The 18,618-nt window shown below is 33.4% G+C and overlaps 2 protein-coding genes across 3 annotated transcripts in view; one reads left to right on the forward strand and one right to left on the reverse strand.

The window, feature by feature from the left end:
* LOC145673420 (peroxisomal leader peptide-processing protease) overlaps positions 1 to 18,618 on the reverse strand; it is a 645,832-nt gene that overhangs the window by 514,773 nt on the left and 112,441 nt on the right. The window lies entirely within an intron of this gene.
* Positions 748 to 18,618, forward strand: part of ITP (ion transport peptide) — a 49,752-nt gene continuing 31,881 nt past the window's right edge. For both annotated transcript variants that reach the window (XM_081743111.1, XM_081743113.1), the window contains exon 1: positions 748 to 919. In XM_081743111.1, the coding sequence (XP_081599237.1) occupies positions 770 to 919 (150 nt within the window). In that variant the 5' untranslated portion in view covers positions 748 to 769. The remainder of the gene's footprint in view (positions 920 to 18,618) is intronic.

The following is an 18,618-nucleotide window of genomic DNA, read 5'->3' on the forward strand; positions in this document are numbered from 1 at the left end:
TCCCCCCGAACCATTTTTGGGACCAGAAAAAGAGGAAATATACGTGTAAAAAGGAACGTCCGGTAACCCTACTCAATCTAAAGGAAAACTTACAGATACAGAGTGTGAAACTGACGAAACGTTCTACTGAAATCCAATCTTAATGCAAATTAAAAATCAAACGAAGTGTTCTCTCTGTAAGAACCCTCTATATTCTCCACTACTTTACACGGTACACACTAAACAATGTTACCAATACAGAACCAGACATTCAATATAAAACTACGTCAGGGATCTTCCAGGACAGATCCAGAACGTAATACAAGAACATAACCTTCATTGATAAATGCACATACTTGCTCCGCCCTTCTCGTCCCCCGAACCCGCGTACTTGAACATTAACCACTTACAACAACATAGTACTTACTACAGCGTAAATTTTATGAGACTGATTTCATAATCATTTACTTGTTATCTGTTAGCGTGATCCAGTTATTTTCTTATTTTAACTAACTGTATGAATCAAATTCCCTAACATAAACCTTCGCTGCCAATAGTATTTCTGATTTACCCCAAACCCTTTCATTTTTTCCCCAAACGGCTAATTAAAAGATGCAATTATTTTTTTTTTAAATAAATATATATATATTCTCCCATTGCTTTTCACCAATCGCAACATCTGCTGGGTGTGACGTATGAGTGACGTTTGTAAAGCAGCGAGAGAGGTTTTTGATTAGGCCTATATATACATTTACCAGAGAGCGCTCTTCTTGCAGCGTGGATTTTTGTGATGATGATTCTAGCAGTACCCGGTGTATTGTGTTCTGAACTCAGTCGTTTCGTAGTCTCGTGCAGTGCGTGTCTCTCACACTCAGTTCACGTCTCGACATACACCTGTTGTGTTACCTTTTGTTGTTTTAAAAGTGCTAAAATCATGCAGGTAAGTTAGCGCTTTATGCGGTTTTTAAAATATTAATTATTACAAAAACATGCATGTAACAGCTGTAACACATTGACTGCCTTTGCGGCAGATGTAAGTTAAAAATAAACAATGTGAGTGTTTATATTTATATGTGTATACATTTATCCACACGTGTGATGTATTACCGGACCGTCATCACATCTTCCATTCACAAGTTCTGCCATTACCCTGAGAACTATTCTCCTTGTTACTACCAACACTGATGACTATGCTTGTAAATGACTTCCTTACTGTTGTAGTTTTTGAAGAACATAATTTTCTTTATTGTCTGTAAACAAATATTAGTAATTGGCAAATATAACTTGCGCAAAATGATATATTAAATTCGGTTAAACTTTATTTAATAATATTAACTGCAGGAACACATTATTCACATATCTACGTAAATGACAGACTCTATATTGTAAATTTGCTGCTATGGTTATCACCAAAAATTAATTACATGTATTTTGTGAATATGTGTTCTATTTTGTACGAAACCTTAAGTTAATAGTATATAGTAGTTAAAACACAGAGCAATGCACTGTCAGTAATTCGCAAATCGTACAAAATTTCTTTTCAAAAATTACAATAATAATTAGTAATTATATAGTAGATATAGAAAGCGATTCGAAACAGCCATGAAAAAATCACTTTCATAGGGATACACAAGATGGAAAAGAAAAAGCGCGCGTAAATAAATTAAGCTTTCACGCTGGTTCCTGATTTCAATGGACTCTTTGTATTTCCCTAATGTGTATTAAGTAACAACCAAACAATATGGAGAACAAGTTTGTTACATAAACACTAGACAACAGAATTGAATTTTAAAAGTTTCCAGTTAGTTTAAAGTTCTGTAATACGGATTAACACAAACAACATTGCATTTAAAATAACTTAATGTGAACAAGAACTTTGCGAAACTTAAGACGTGAATATGTGACAAAGACTTCGAGATGCATTATAAAGAACACTTCCTTTTCCTCTCTTTGACAAGCATCATGAAATTACCTATTAAAAGAACAAAACACTTCATTTTCTAGTACATCAGCAACTATGACCTGACCTAAGTTCCATTATTTTACGCTCAACAACTACAGTCGGAAATTGTTTTGTAAATATTCGAGATGACGATGTTTGTTGTTATGAAATCATTACATAATTATAAAATTAAAAGAGAAACGTTGCAAAACAAGAACTCACCCATCAAGAGCGCAATATATTTCTCTTATATACATATCACCATCTAAGAGCACACGCAGAACGGCGTACTATGTAATTTAAGGTTTTCTACCAAGACAGGACTAAACTGGATAAATTTAACAAATAGCACACTGATATGTATCTTAATTGAACACGGAAAAACCTTATTGAATCAAATGAACCATTTCTACTGCAAGAAATGTTCGTGTAGCGCAGAACGTCAACGGATACTATAATTAATGATAATTATAAATAATTCTTGTATAACCGCCCTGAGTAATTGTTTGGTAGAAAATGAAGAATATCTGTATTATTACTTGTAAAAGAAAAAAAAAGAGTTGAATAAGTATCCATCTGAATAAAATAACGTAATTATATCAAAGTATTATATCGTATCACAATATACTCAACTTATCAATATAAAAACATTCAGTAACGAAATAGTTTAACTAAAGCAATGAATATACAGAGACAGGCTTCGTGCAGATGATAAAGCATGTAACAGTATTCAAGTCGTATTACAAATATATGTCATTTTTTCCCTCCAAACCAACCCAATGAAGACACTTTGAAAGACGTCAAATCTACTACAGTGAGTTCATAGGCACATGTCTCTGGTTTCGATTTTTCATGAAGATAATAGCTAATAGCAGAAACTCTTTTACTTATTTAGGCTATTTTGAAACCAGTATACCAGTAAAGGTTGCTCACTGTTTCCCGCCACTTATTAATCTTTTTGTTAAATAATTAAATAATAATAAGTACTCAGAACTTTCAAAAGTAGACTGTTTTTTTAAAATAAATTTTATGAATGAATGACATAACTAGCTTTCAAAATCTTTAGAATAGTTCAGAAATTTCTTAGCCCGTCAATCCTGACGTCATACAAAGCGTACTTATTTTTGAGGCGTTACTCACGAATGTTAAAAAGAGAATTGAAGAAAAAGACTTAATATATATAAAGACAAGTCGAATTCTAGCCGAAAATCCTTTAATTTAAATTTCAACGATCAAATAACTATATTTACCTTTCAGATTTTTTTTTTTTTTTCAAAATATTAGATTAATACAAATAAGAAAAATCCTTGTCTGAACAATTTATGTAATTTCTTGGCAACAAATTATTACAGTGTTCCTTTCTTTCCTTTCTTTCTTTTCTTTTCTTTTCTTTTTTTTAATTTTCGCAACATCTTTAGGATTATAGTGAAAACTTTCGAGAGTCTACCGTGATACTCATAAACCCAATAAAGTTATTGGTGTGATGGGTTGGGAGTATAACTTTTCTCTTCACAACCAATTTTATATGAGCTGTGGATCTACAGTTTGACATGGAATCCGAACCACATGAACTCCCACCGAGAATAGAGTCAATATCTCTTGACGCTGAAGACCAACATTCTAACTATACATGTAATTATGCGTAAAGCTGACCCGCCACTTGTCACTAAAACTCACCAAATTTTTGTCCATCGTCAGTGGTTTTCTATCATAAAATATCTCGTTACTGCTGCTAAACTTCATGAATTAGAGCAAAATCAAAATGGGTCCAGCCAACTTCACACATTCCGCCTACTAGTCGCAAAACTTTACAAAATTTGCTTCATTCTTAGTGCTACGTTAGTGCTCTTTTCTAGTGTAAACATTTTCGGTAGTGCTGCTAAACTTCAAGAATTAGAGCAACTTCAAAATGGGACCGTCCAACTTCACATAGCCCGCAAATGTCGTCAAAATTCAAAAGGCGTCAGCGTGAAGTTGGCCTGCCACGTGTCGCAAAAGTGTACCAAATTTGGTCTATAGTGTGCTACACTGTTTTCGGCCGTAAAAATTTTCGTTATAGATGCTAAACGTCATGAATTAAAACAACATTAAAATAGACCCGGCCAACTTCACGCAGCCCGCCATTTGTCGCCAGATCTCACCAAATGTACTTTATAGCAAGTCCTATTATTGTTATTGTTATTGTTTAGTATTGTTTTTGTCGTAGAAATTTTCGTTAGTGTTGCTAAACTTAATAAATCAGAGCAACTTCAAAATAGAACCGCCCAAAATTACGCAGACCACCAATGTCGTCAAACTTTGCGAAATTTGCTCCATCGTTAGTGCCACGTCAGTGCTGTTTTCTTCGTAAATATTTTCATTAGTGTTGCTAAATTTCAATGATCAGAGCACCTTCAAAAATCGCGTTAGTGTGAAGCTGGCCTGCTATTTGTCGCCAAACTTCTTCAAGTTTGGTCCGTCGTTAGTACTATTTTAGCACTATTTTTGTCGTTTAAAAAAAAGTCATTCGTGCTACTAAACATCAAGAATTAAAGCAACCTCAAAATTTTAATCAGTGTAAAATGGACTCGCCACTTGTCACCATACTTCATTAAATTTGGTCTATCGTGCTACACTCACCATGCTACGTTACTGCTAACAAGTTTTTACGTCAGAAAATAGCACTTACATTAAGCTGCAGATCCACACCTCATATGAGAAAGGGGGAGTACCCAAAAAACTCACGGACACGATACTATATACCACAAACTCATTTAGCCGGGGATCAAAACAGGGACCCCACGCATCGGGGGTAAGCACTCCACCATTGAGCTACCTTGCTCTCAGGGAAAATCAAATTCAAATCAGGACGAAAATAAACAAATGATTTTAGTCACAGGTGGTCCCAAGTTTGTGGAACAGGGGATACACGACCTTTTAAATGACATTCTTTTTAGCATTTTAGTGTTTGAGATTATATATATATAATGTGTGTGTATTATGGGCTTTCAAATGAACTTTTACATAAAGAATATGAAATTAATTATTTCAATCGAATATGTTTCGGCCTGTAATCCTTAGTTTTTAAAACAGTTTGGTTAGTTTCTGTCTAAAGATTTGTTTTACATAAAAGCACTAAAGTGAATCTTAAAGGGCTTAAGACGAGTAGTCAACCTGCTGGAGACAAAAAGTTGGGAAATGTGTAATCAGAACTAATGCTGTTAAAATTTTAATAATTTACTACTCGAAAAATGGATTCTTCGAATATTCACCATTTGAAAATTCGAATAAAATTCATTATTCGAAAATTCGAATAAAATTCACTATTCGAAAGATCGAGTAAAATTCATTGTTTTAAAATTCGAATAAAATTTACTATTCAAAAATTCGAATAAAATTCGCTATTCGAAAATTAGAATACAATTCATTATTCGAAAATTAGAATAAAATCATCATTCGAAAGTTCGAACAAAATTCATTATTCGAACAATTAATCGAATAACGAATGATTCAAATGATTGTTCAAATATTCGAATAACACCAAAAAAATTGAAAAACGAATATTAAAATGATTAATGGAACAAATCTAACCTTTTCACTCCAGGACTTATCTAGGTATGTAAATTCCAGCTTCCTGTCAGATTAGTACTTTCTTAAATTAGATGTATATCAGACAGTAAAAACTGGAAACACATGTGAAATACGTAGGAAATAAATCTTTAAATATTCTATTTATTGATATTGAGTAGCATTGGGCTATTTGAAACAAATGTTCTTTCATTTACGTTTTTTTAAAAACAACAAAAATATAACATGGGAAAGGTGCAAAACTTGTTTATTATTGTTATCAATAATTATTGGGTGAAACTGCTACAATGTTCGCTATTTTTTCTTCATCCGTTAATATTCCTTCCTATGTTCCTACAGAAAACAAGTAAAACGACCTGAACCCAAACAATTATCTATGTTCGTCACCAAAGTACCGCAAAACAAGAAAAACTGGCAACAGGTTTCTGTCCACATAGAACCGACCACCACCCGCAGTAGGTATCTGAGAGATTCATACGTAATGCCCGAGCTCCTTCCGCTTGCATTAATAAAATATCCCAAGACTTACTCGTGCTTAGGATTAAAAGTATTAACAGTATTAGTCAGAGCTTCACAAACTCCGCCACTGTTGTTGGTTGTTTTCTTGAATAAAATTCTGTATTTCTTTCTTTCATTTCTCCCCAATGCTCCTCACGAATACGTTGTATTACTTTACGGATATTCTTGCAACAAATATTAGTTTGTTTTGCTTGAATACTCTATATATTATGAGCTCTCTCGTGGCTAAGCGGTAAGCGTACGCACCTTTGGCATGGGAGATCCGGGTTCGATTTCCGGCGGAAACTCAAGTGGTTCGGATTCCACGTTAAGCTGTATGTCCACGTCTCATATAATCTCGCTGCTGAAAGAGACGCAAACTGAAATCAAATATATATTTACCTTCGCTATTTTACTCAGACAAACGAGCTGAATACCGGGATAGAACCTCTGATGACATTGCCCTCATGCTTGTTATCTGTAAAGTCAAAATTCCAGCTTCAGTATAAGAGAAAATGGCCCATCAATAGAGCCGTGTTGCTTCCTAAACTCTTGGCAGTCTGCCGACAAAACAGAATTGTCAACACAAAAGCGTCTACCTTACTATTCAAATAATGATTCCAAAGTGGTATGCTTGAACCGAATGGCATGCTGCCTTTCATCTTTACTCAGTGGGGACGGGGCGGTCACATATTTTTCTCCTCTAATACCACATACGTACATGTACGTGTGTATGCGTGTGTGTGTCCGAGCACATTAGGCACCGCAGTTACCAAGAGATGGTTTTCATATGGGTAAGCAACAGCTAATCCCGCGTGCCACTTATGCAATAAGAAACAGAGGGGCCAGTATTAACTTCGGGTAAAGACGCCTTGTGTACGACTTATGAGGAACACGTGCAGAAGGAGTGCGGTGACACTCGCCAAGATCTAACGGTGTGATGTGGTTGCTTTTCCACCTCGAACTTCTACATAACACGAGTGCAAAACACTGTATCACGGCCACGTAAGTTACATACATACCAAAGTGTCAAATTTCATATTTTAACACTACCTAACACAACTTTATATTATTCATTATTCACACCATCTAACTTATAGATTAATTTGCAACTCGACATTTTACTAACATTATAAGGAAGTTCAAATGGATTCGTGATTTTCCCCTCCCTCTTTTTGTCTTTTCATGCAATTTTAAAACGAAGGGAAAATTAATAACAAAATCGACATTTGGGTTTTGTAGCGGTATAGTACTTCGAAAGTACTATGGAGAAAAGTGGTCTATGTACTTTGCATACTATCTGTCACTGAGTGATTTGATTGCCTGTCATTTATTTAATCACAGGTGGATTAAACTCCATGGTAATATTCCAAAGATACTAACCACATTGTTTCGTGGTATTACCCGAATACTAGACTGATACAAAACCCAAATTTTGATTTTCTCCTTTTTAAAATTGTACTTTTTAAAAGTATATCTACTGAAGACATCTTTCAAGATTCATTTGCAGCAAAATTGGCATAACATTTTATTTTATTTACCTCTTTTAACTGTAAATCAAGTTGTAATGTTCGAAATCGCAGAACCTAGAAATTTTTACTTTTAAATTAAAGTTCCGCGTGTAATCTTCAAACTCGCAGAACATATACATTTTTACCTTTAATTTAACACCCCACTATAACGTTCAAACTCGCGGAACATAGAAACAAATTACATCTAATTTAACGTCCCACATGTAATGTTCAAGCTCGCAGAACATAGACATTTTTACCTATAATTTAGCGTCCCACGATTAAGGCCTTGAGCCCAAAGGAGACAGCTAGGGATGCGCACGAGACGAGTCGAGACAGGATTTTCCTGACAAAATTCTAGTCGAGACACGGCTCTTCCAATAGAAAAATATATATTTTTCGAGTCGAGACATCATTTCTACAGCACATTTTCGAGTCCAGACAGCCACAAATCTTGTCTCGTGTGCATCCCTAGAGACAGCCTATTAATGAAAATGAATTATGAAAGAATTGGTGGAATGAGAATAGGGAAGGAAACGGGAAAACCCTACGGAAATCAAAGGACACGACGTTGTCCACCAGTGGTGATTGTTCTATCAATGCGCTACCGTGTCCACAGAGAGCATAGATATACTATGGAATGAAGTAGCAACAATTTTGATCTAAATATTCAAAATTCATGACGTCCTATAAGATTTCTCAGCTGAAAACTGCATATCCAAAATTCTTACCGGTCCGACAGTACTACATTGTAGGTGCTATGTTCGCCACATTCTAATACTTTTCTTAACCTCAATTAAAAAAAAAAAAATACATCAATAACTCTCTAAGAGTATCAATACTAGGAACAGCATTGCGAAAGAAAGGCATCAATTTTTGACATGCACCTAAACTATTTCTTAATTTGATAACAACAAACCAAAAACAATTTTCATAAAATGTCACAATAGGCACACATTTCAAGATATTTATCAGATGATAATAAAATTAATAAAAACGCTTTACACCGTATTCCTGCAAATTATGGAACAAATTTTGTTCAAATTTCACAAGTAATTGTTCGAAAGATTTTCAAAATGTAAAGAAAGCACAATAAATTAATGGAATAATGACTCACAATCTAATAAATGTTAAATATGTATTGTCTTTATCGTAATCTTTTGTAAAAAAAAAACTGCCCTTCTATTATTTTTATTAATAAGAAAGATTTCGGTTTTATGATAAAATTGGCATTTTTTGCAGAAATTATCTCCAAAGTATTGATACTTTTTAAAGTTAATTTGAAATATGAAAAAGGCTACTCATGTCTGTTCTACTGAATACATATAGTACATACATCTATTAAGAAATAAATTAACCAAACATATCGTATAATATAGTGTTATGTGACGGTCTTTGTTTTATTTTTGTATTTCCTTTCAAATTTGAAGATTAGTTAAAAAATAAATGCATACAGATTTTTTTGAAAATATTCTTGCTTTATTTAGTATGATCATGTACAAATCACATTTCAAAAATTTACAGACATTTATTAAAATGTTTTCTCTACGCAGTACTGTCATGTAAAAATTAAATTTTAAAAAAATGGAGACCTATTTTCCAGAATTTCCTTTCTTTACTTAGTGTCATCTGATAGTGTAAAAATTAAATTTCGAAACCAGGTCCACAGAGATCATTCCAAAATTGTCTTACTTTATGTAGTATAATCATGCAAAAATTATATTTTTGGAAATAAATCACATACATCCTCTGAAAATTTCTTTGTTTGATTAGTATGATTGAGATACTAAATTAAATTCCGAAAACAAATTAAAAAGAAAGAAATTCGAGTTTCTTTGACTTACTTAATATAATTAGTAAATATTAAATTCCTGCGGTTAACAATATTATTGCATAACATATATTTCATTTAGATCATCATTTTTCATTCCCAAATCGAGAAACCGAAAGCAGTTAATTTATGACATTTTCCTCGGGTTGCTTAGGCGAGTTAATATTTAAAGAACTTCACTATAATATACATATGTACACTCACATCTAAAATTATTGTCGCATGTCTATATGTTGTTGTAGGAATATAATTTGATAACGAATTCGACCGGTATTTCTCATAATGTTAGTATGTGTATAATCGGTAAAGACATGTATGTGGCAAATTTCATGTCAAAAGAGCACTAAATAAGAACAATAAAACGAAAATAAAACTGTCTTGTGCATTTAGCAACATTTTGTTTTACTCATTCTAATTTTCGTATTTATAATTCTTTTTCTATGAAATTTACCACAAGTATACATTTCCCGTTTATATACATAGTATCAGTATTAAAAGTACCCTGCAAAATCATTATCAAATTATATTCTTACAAGAAGACAGTTATAGATATGCAACAATCATTTTGGACATGAGTGTACATATATAAATTGTCTATCACATAAAGCAGCATTATTGGAAATAAATATTCATAGCTTGTAGACACCAATCATGCCCGAGTCAGACTTAAACATCTGAATCGGCGAAGAAATGTTCGTGGACAGTGGGTTGAAAAACAGTCTTATCCATGGTTATTTCATTTGGAATGAATGTCGTACTCACGTTTGAAGCCCATGATTGTTTTACTGTCCTTGTAAAGCTTGATGTGGCTTACACACTATTCAAATATAACGTTCAACTGAAATCTAGAAATCGTTGTAAAAATTCTGAAAGAATATCCAACATAAAATTTATTTATTACATTGTCTTTAGTTTTACACAATATTCAGGCTTCAAAATTTATGAACCAAACTTGTGAAATAGGACCACGCTGGCCTGTAGTTTTTTTTTTAAAGACATCTCCCTATTCGTACAATTATTAGCTTCAAAAATTGTCTAAGTTAGCCATCAACATTTGATTTGAATATAAAGTTAAGTTGATTCTTAATAATAATAATAACAATAATAATAATAATGAACACAAGTAAATTTCGAATTAACACACAAAAGACTTTAGATTTATTTTTGGGTACTTTCAATAGCTCACAATTCAATCTACTTTGCTCGAAGCTAATGTGATAAATATACTGTTATATAGTTTGTGATTTTGTATGGCTATTTAATTTTAGAAGAGTTAAATCAAATGTTACATTTTCTCTTCTAAGGTATTCACATGTTTAAAATGCTCCACAGAACACACTAAACAGGAAAGGTCAAACTACAGATTTTAAATTGCAATTATTTGGAGGTGCAGTATTTCAATAAAAAAAGTAGGATTACTTAAAGAATTACGAAATACATATGATTCTCTTCTTAAAAGCTTGCTAAATGTTTACGAAGACAATACTGACCATTATACGAAAGAAGGCAGCAAGTTGAGACAAACGAAATGGGATTTTAAAAAAAATCTTTTGAGAATGTTTCTTCTCCCCAATAAATGAAAATAACTGCTTCCTCGATTAATAACACGCGTACGTTTTGTGCATGTACCTACGGTTCGATTCCCACTAATGTATATACTGAAGTGATTGCTCGAATTCTACTTAAACCAGTAGATCCTGTTTACTAGCTCCTTTGATGCTGAAAACAACATTAAATTCCAGTCATCAATTAACACACCTTTAAAATACTTGCCGAAACCTTTGTCATATGTGGCCCATCGTGCCGAAGTAAAACCAATACAGTTTTATCATCGCTCCCAGAGCACGGTGAAAAAATAAATAGTTGGCCAACCAGAACACAAGATCTTGTAGATATAGAACATTTTTCTTACTTCAGCTGACTGTAAATGTTCCACTATCATCAATAGATGTCAACATGTTTTCCTTATGTTTCGAATATATTTTGTATACAAGAATCACAATATGGAAAATAATTCAATCAAATTGAAGATGTCAATATTCAAAGAATGTAATCAATATTGCGAGTTTGGTGCCTTCAACAATGAATAAAACAAAATAATTAAAACTACATGAATTAATTTTTGATTAATGATTCAATTTGTTTCTACACAGATTAAAAAAACGTATGCGGTGTACGTAAAAATGTAAGTTACATGCGTAAATTCTGTAGTTTTTGGACTTAACGTACTACTATACGTAACATCTTGTAACAAACGTATGTTTTATAACACTTTCCGTGTAAGTATTCCATCTACAGTACTTTCCGTATGACAGAAGAAAGTAAATATAGGCGGTAAGGATTTTACACACAGAAATGGACGTATGTAGCATATAGCTGACGTAAAATGTAACATACATATACGTATGTAATATACGGAAGACTGTTAGATGTCAAACATCTTGGAGTGGCATGATGTAACATCTAAACGGGGAAGAGCAGTGCGTATATAGCATATGGATAACGTGCTCCGTACAGATATCCATAGTAAAAATGTGGATTCCGTATATTTGTAGAATTGTACCGCTATCCGGATAACAATTTTTTCTCAGTGCGATCTAAGTTTGGATCTTAACCTCTTGAACTTAATTGAATGATTTTTTAAATATTGTCGCCCCATATCAAATACATCGGAAAGATATGATAAAACTTGCTGCCATCTATTTGTTAATGGCGCTCCTTTAAATCATCTTAATCATACCTAGTAGCATGCACAAGGGGTGTTGCTTATGGGGTTTTAAGAACCTCCTTTGAGCAAGATATTATACAAAATATCTACGTTTGCTATATTAAGGTTCTTAAAGACAACGACGGATATAAAAAATATATAAAGTAAGCCAGGTATATGCAAAACGATATTAAGTAAAATCGTAAAATATTAAATGATTTAAATATCGTAAAATATTATGGTAACTCTTGAAGCACTGTATAACGTAAGTGGTTTCTCTGAACAAAGTTTTTATTTATTTATTTATTTATTTATTTATTTTCACAGCGTCTTCGATATATCACCATACCATGTAATAAGCAAACTATTGCATTTTTCATATTGTAGTATTAGCATATATCAACTTTTCGATGGTAGAAACGGTTTCTATTTCCTAACATATATTAAACACAACTTTTAGAATACTGATTGTAGCGCCGTATTGTGGAAGGAAAATAAACTAAATATACAAATCAAATACTATAAGACCCAGCACTTTCAAATGATATAATAGTGCGTTAGTGATAGCCCATTTTAATAAAATGTTTGATACAACTAGGTCTATAGCCCTTATTGTCACTACGATTTAAGCATGAATTGGTGTGCAAGCGAATACAGCCTCCGAGACTTAAAATATAGTGATGTAACAAAAATGCTACAGAGTAAATATCTCCACCGTTAACATCATATTTAATAGGATACTTGGCGTTTTGGATTTCTACTAGTGTGATCTACGTTCAGCAGCCATACTACAGTCCATACAAACAGTTAATTACAGAATTATATTTAGCACTTCCTAAGTTGAACAATTCGTGAGAGTTTCACATCATGTCGTTCCCAAGTTGTAGATAAAAACGCTCTCTCATTGGCATTGGAAGAGAAAAGAAGAAAAGAAAGAGAAAAAGGAAGAAATAAGAGAGGTGAGAAACAGAACATTAAAAATGAAGTGATTTACAGATTCCACTCAGAACAAACGAACCGCCTTATGAGTCACAGCTTCCTTTTGAACCAAGTATTAAAAATAGCATGAAAAGTAAGCCTACACTTTCTACTGCTAGCTTTCACATAGAAAATGATCTGCTGACTTTTATATAAAGAAAAACTGCTTTGCTTTTCATTAGCTGTCTCTTTTTATTGTTATTATTTCAGCTTCATCCTATACGCATACATACATATTACAGATTTTATATATATATATATATATAGCCTAAAGATATGGCGGTATTTCTGCGCCAACACTTACTGGTTTATTTCCGAATAATGATAGCAATGGTCTTTCTTGAGTGAAAGCGATAGGGAAAGTCAACAAGGTTGAAGGTCTGAAGCGATATATACATAACACACCAACATATATATATATATACATACACACAAAAAAGACTATGCATCCAACCAACAGTAACTTGCCTGATGCCCGAGACAGCTTGGAGCCTTCGTGTGTTTTCTTTCTATTTTGTTTTATACGCCACGTGGCCACCTGTTGAAACACTGCAACTCGTAACTTTCTCTCGTGTACAGCGGGGATTTTCCTTTAAAAACGTTGATTCACTGAATAACAAAATTTTTATTATTCGTCAGCATTTTGCTAGTGCCCAAATAAAGTAAATATATGAAATGCAGCATGTACGGCCAACGAAAATGTAAAATGTACAATTACTTGCTTCTTCAAATATTTCGTTTGAGAGCTAGGCCATGGACATCAGTCGCATAATTCATTATTGTAATACCTGAGTGTTCTCCTCGAGTGCAAGTTGAGCTCCCTCGTGGCTATATGGTTAGCGTGACCTGGATTCGATTCCTGGTGGCAACACGTGATTCGGATCTCACGTTACGCTGTAGATCCACGTCTCACGTACCCTCGATATTGAACGAGTCGCTCAACTCCAAATTAACCAACTGAATGCAAGTTCTACTACCACTTACCTGCAGCAGCTACGAAGGGCTAGGACTTTTCGGTATACAGATTCTGATGTCGAACATCAGTATCCATAAAATATTGAAACTTGATCGATATGCTGAAAAAATATCAATATGTCTATTAGTAAATATTTTCGATATAGAACTTAACATTTCTGCTGCTGTTACTCCCGACCTAGCCCAATTTACTTTGTTTATCCTCGCTAACCTGGAAGCACGTGGAATTAACACTGTGTTGCAATTTAGGGCACACCCCTGAACTCTCCTGTCAGTTACAGCCGTATGGGTTTTCCTCATTGGAGTGACGTGGCAACAGCCGAGAGCTTTGAAGGACATGAACTCATCAGCAGCCAATGACAAACGCGCGCTGTTTTCTGCTTTAGACCGTAGTACTACGTAATTGGAGGATGGTCCATACAGCGACACGACTATACATATTTTGAAAATATCGATAGATATGTTGAAATATAGCATAGCCAGCGTATATATAGAGCAAAATCAATCATGAGAACGAATACAATCCAAATATAACTTCTTCGATATGTGGACGGCATGAAACGCGCGAATCAGTTGAAATCTCCAATAAGATTTTTCTCACAATTCTTTATATAGCCAGATAATTTATTACACAATTTTACACCCTACGTAAATATATGATTTCTCATATGCAGATGTTCAGTGATACTATATGTACATTCATGTTCAAAATGATTGTCGCATATCTATAACTGTCTTCTTGTAAGAATATAATTTGATAATGATTTTGCAGGGTACTTTTAATACTGATACTATGTATATAATCAGGAAATGTATATTTGTGGTAAATTTCATAGGAAAAGAATTGTAAATACGAAAATTAGAATGAGTAAAACAAAATGTTGCTAAATGGACAAGAAAGTTTTATTTTCGTTATATTGTTCTTATTTACTGCTCTTTTGACATCAAATCTGCCACATACATGTCTTTGCCGATTATACACATACTAACATTATAAGAAATACCGGTCGAATTCGTTATCAAATTATATTCGTACAACAACATATTTATAGACATGCGACAATAATTTTAGACATGACTGTACATGATTATTTTGTACCTGTAAGGTTGATGTATCTCCATTTCTACTTTTATTATCCAAATGACCCCACAGAATTTTAAGTAATACATACCTACAATGAAAACATCTTACCGAACTGTATAGGCCTATTAGCCTACAAGTTAGAAGGAAATTATATAGTTTTAGCATATACGCTATGTCAGTTAGAATATCCGCAGCGGTTCCTGAAACGCATCCGCCATAGATAGCGAAACCCTATCGTATAATGCATTTAAAGAAACTTGTAAAACTTATCGCTGTGTGGGAGACAGAAACGTCTAGTTAAGACGGAAGAAAATTCCGAAGAAAAGATCGGATTTCTTGCAAACATGTGAAGATATTTCATCCAACTTTCCATCTCATGCATGTCGAACAACTTCCTGTCATCATAATACTTTTGAGCGTGAGTTTATGCTATATGTATGTATATATGTGTGTGTGTGTGTGCGGCGCACCAAATTCTAGTGGCTGAATGTGACAATATTCCGTACACAGCATCGCCAGTTAAGATAATGAAAGAATGTCATTGGAATAACAAGAAGGTTGGGAAAATCCTAATGCTATTCTCAGTGGTATTCAACACGTAATATATCTTCTATACTTTTCTTGATCTCGTTAACAATACCTTCACCAGGATATGCACCAAATATCACGTACAGTACATTTACGTATTGTAAATTATGATTTCCTCCAGAGATTTCTGTAGAAAAATATATGCAAGAATGTTATTGGTTTAGTTTTTAGAGGGATAGATACAGCAAGTTTATCCCCTCTAAGAAAATGCTTTTTTTTTATTATTATTATTATTTTATTTCTACTTTGTTGAATATTTTCGATTTTTTGGAGGGAGCGTCACAAAACAGTTCTTGAGTAACTATGATTGGTCGAATATTTACGGGACAGACTAGTAGAATATTAGTAGTTAATAACATTGCAAAAAGAATGACACAAAGACTATTTTTAGCCAAGAAAAATCACTACTGTTTTCAGTTATATATAATCCCAAATTATTCAGTTTTCTCTCAAATTTGCTAATATATAAATTGGCATAGTTATACGAGTAGTTACACAGGGTGTCCAATATACAATGCAACTCGGAGTTTCCCTAGTTTCCCCTTACAGAGGCCTCATCCGATTAGTTATCGGTGGAAATGAAAAATTCTTTTTTTCTGCCCCATAGTTTCCAAGCTACTCCAACTAAACAAACTGAAAATTATGACAGAACATTCATACGTATGAGTCAATTTACATGTTTTGTAAAAAAATTGATTTAAACTTCGGTTATATCTGGCAACACTGTGTATTTCCTAATGTACTTCAATCGTTGCTTCCTAGTTTAAAAATATATGCATGAACAAGGCTTCATTTTGGTATAACCATTATTCGTGTATCACTTCAGGTTCAAAAGTTCTACTATCCCAAACTCCAGGTTGCATTGTATATTAGACACCCTGTATTTTTGATATAAGGATAGTAGGATAGTAGGCCTATATCATTAATTGTATTCAAGCCGTGGGGGCACGGTGGTTCAGTGAAAGGGCGCTTACCTCTGGTGCTTGAGGTTTCTGGTTCGATCCCGAAATAAGTTTGTGGTGGACAACATTGTGTGCATGGGTTTTCTCGCATTACTCCCGCTTCCTCCCACTTTATTATTCCACCAATTATTCCATCGTCATTGACTTGCCTAAATCATAGTCTCTTTTAGCCTAACAGGTATAATCGTGGGGCGTGCCCAATTTAAGATATCCCTAAATCACAATTAAAGCTGCATTTCGCTAACTGTATAGTGCTCACCCTGCAAATTACTGGTTTGAGTTTAACGGGTTTTTTCAGCATCGAACCAATATGAGACATGGCCCACTGTTTTTGTGGAATCCGAGCTACTATTTGAGTTTGTATTCGAGGTAAGCATTTCCACCAGGAACCAAATCCAGGAACAAGCACACCATAAACGCGCGCGTTAGCCTGTTGACGGTCTTATCTTATAATTAAAAAGTCTCAGGTTCGATTTTCAATACAGCGAATCTCTGCCATCAATATTTAACACGTAAATAAATTTAGCAAAAAGCAAGTTACTTGTTTGATTTATTGTCTAATTTTTAATAATTTCTCTTTTCAACTTGAACAATGAAGAAATAAAACAATAGATAAATACACTCACTTCAAAATGGGAAGTTTTGATACCCGATGAATATCATTACATCAAACATTTTCCATGTAATGTAGTGTCAACATTCTAAGTTCAATATTCCTTTCTAGCATTTGCTTTGAATAAACTCTTACGATATAATTTCATTTTAGCACGAAAATTACGTTTCCATTCTAATTTTCATTCAAATATTGCATACAAAAATGTAATTTGGTTGGAAACCTATAATTCCAATACCTTAGAAATGCGATCGCATTTCGTAAACACGAACAAAAATATAGCATTGCGTCTTTGCATAAAATTATCGCCTTGACTAGTACAAATGTAAAGGAAATTCACATAATACAGATTTTTTTTCCTCATACAAGTTTGACGTATCTATGAATATTTACACAGTATTATCTCATTGATATGCTCTACATGTAACAGTTTCTACGCCTCAGAAAAGGGCCCTACATACAAAGTCCATGGACTTTATGAGAACTTCCTGAATGCACCTGGTCCTCAATACAAATTGCACATCATTCGAGATAACCAAGATTAATAACAAATAATTTGTTTGACTTCATGATATGTGTGATGCATGAGTATCGTCTGTTAATGTTTCACAAAGTATCGCAAACTGAAAACAGAGTAAAACTAAGATCACGAGATTTAATTGCATAAGATTAGTAACAGAAATTGATGATTTAAAAAAAAAAAAAAAAACTATAGAATGAATGATCATGTGAATGGGATTTATAATCACTAAAACATACCGAAATCAACTACATAGAAGTTACTGAGAACTATGAAATGTGACAAGAGATTTGATTTGTCAATTAACCTACTTTTCCAGATTACTATGAAGAAATTTAATCAATCTATTTTTCCTATGTATCATGAACGATCTTAGCCGATTAATTTATTTCTCCAGACTTCTATGGACAACAGTCAATCTTTTTTTCCTGATTAACCTTAATCAATTACTCTGATGTTCTTGATCATCAAGGACAACCTTAGTCAATTTTATTTATCTTCTTGAGTATAATGAAAAACCTTAGTCACAACCTATTTATCCACATTATTGCGGACGATCTTAGTGAGTTTAACTATTTTTCTGATTATTTTGAACAACCTCAATCAGTCTAATTATTTTTATGATTACCACAAACAACCTTAGTCAATTTAACTATTTTCTGATTACCACACACAACCTTAGTTAATTTAACTATTTTTCTGATTACCAAAGACAACTTTACTCATTAATTTATTTGATAAAAAATATGAAATCTGTTCCCATTATTTAAGAAAACCTAAGAAAGTGAAACCTTATTGTCATGTTGCGATTTTACGGGTACCATCAAGTTATGAAGTTATTATTTCAACGCAATAGTTGTAAT

Source organism: Thermobia domestica, chromosome 16, assembly GCF_964235325.1.
Source record: "Thermobia domestica chromosome 16, izTheDome1.hap1.1, whole genome shotgun sequence".
NCBI classification, from domain to species: domain Eukaryota; kingdom Metazoa; phylum Arthropoda; class Insecta; order Zygentoma; family Lepismatidae; genus Thermobia; species Thermobia domestica.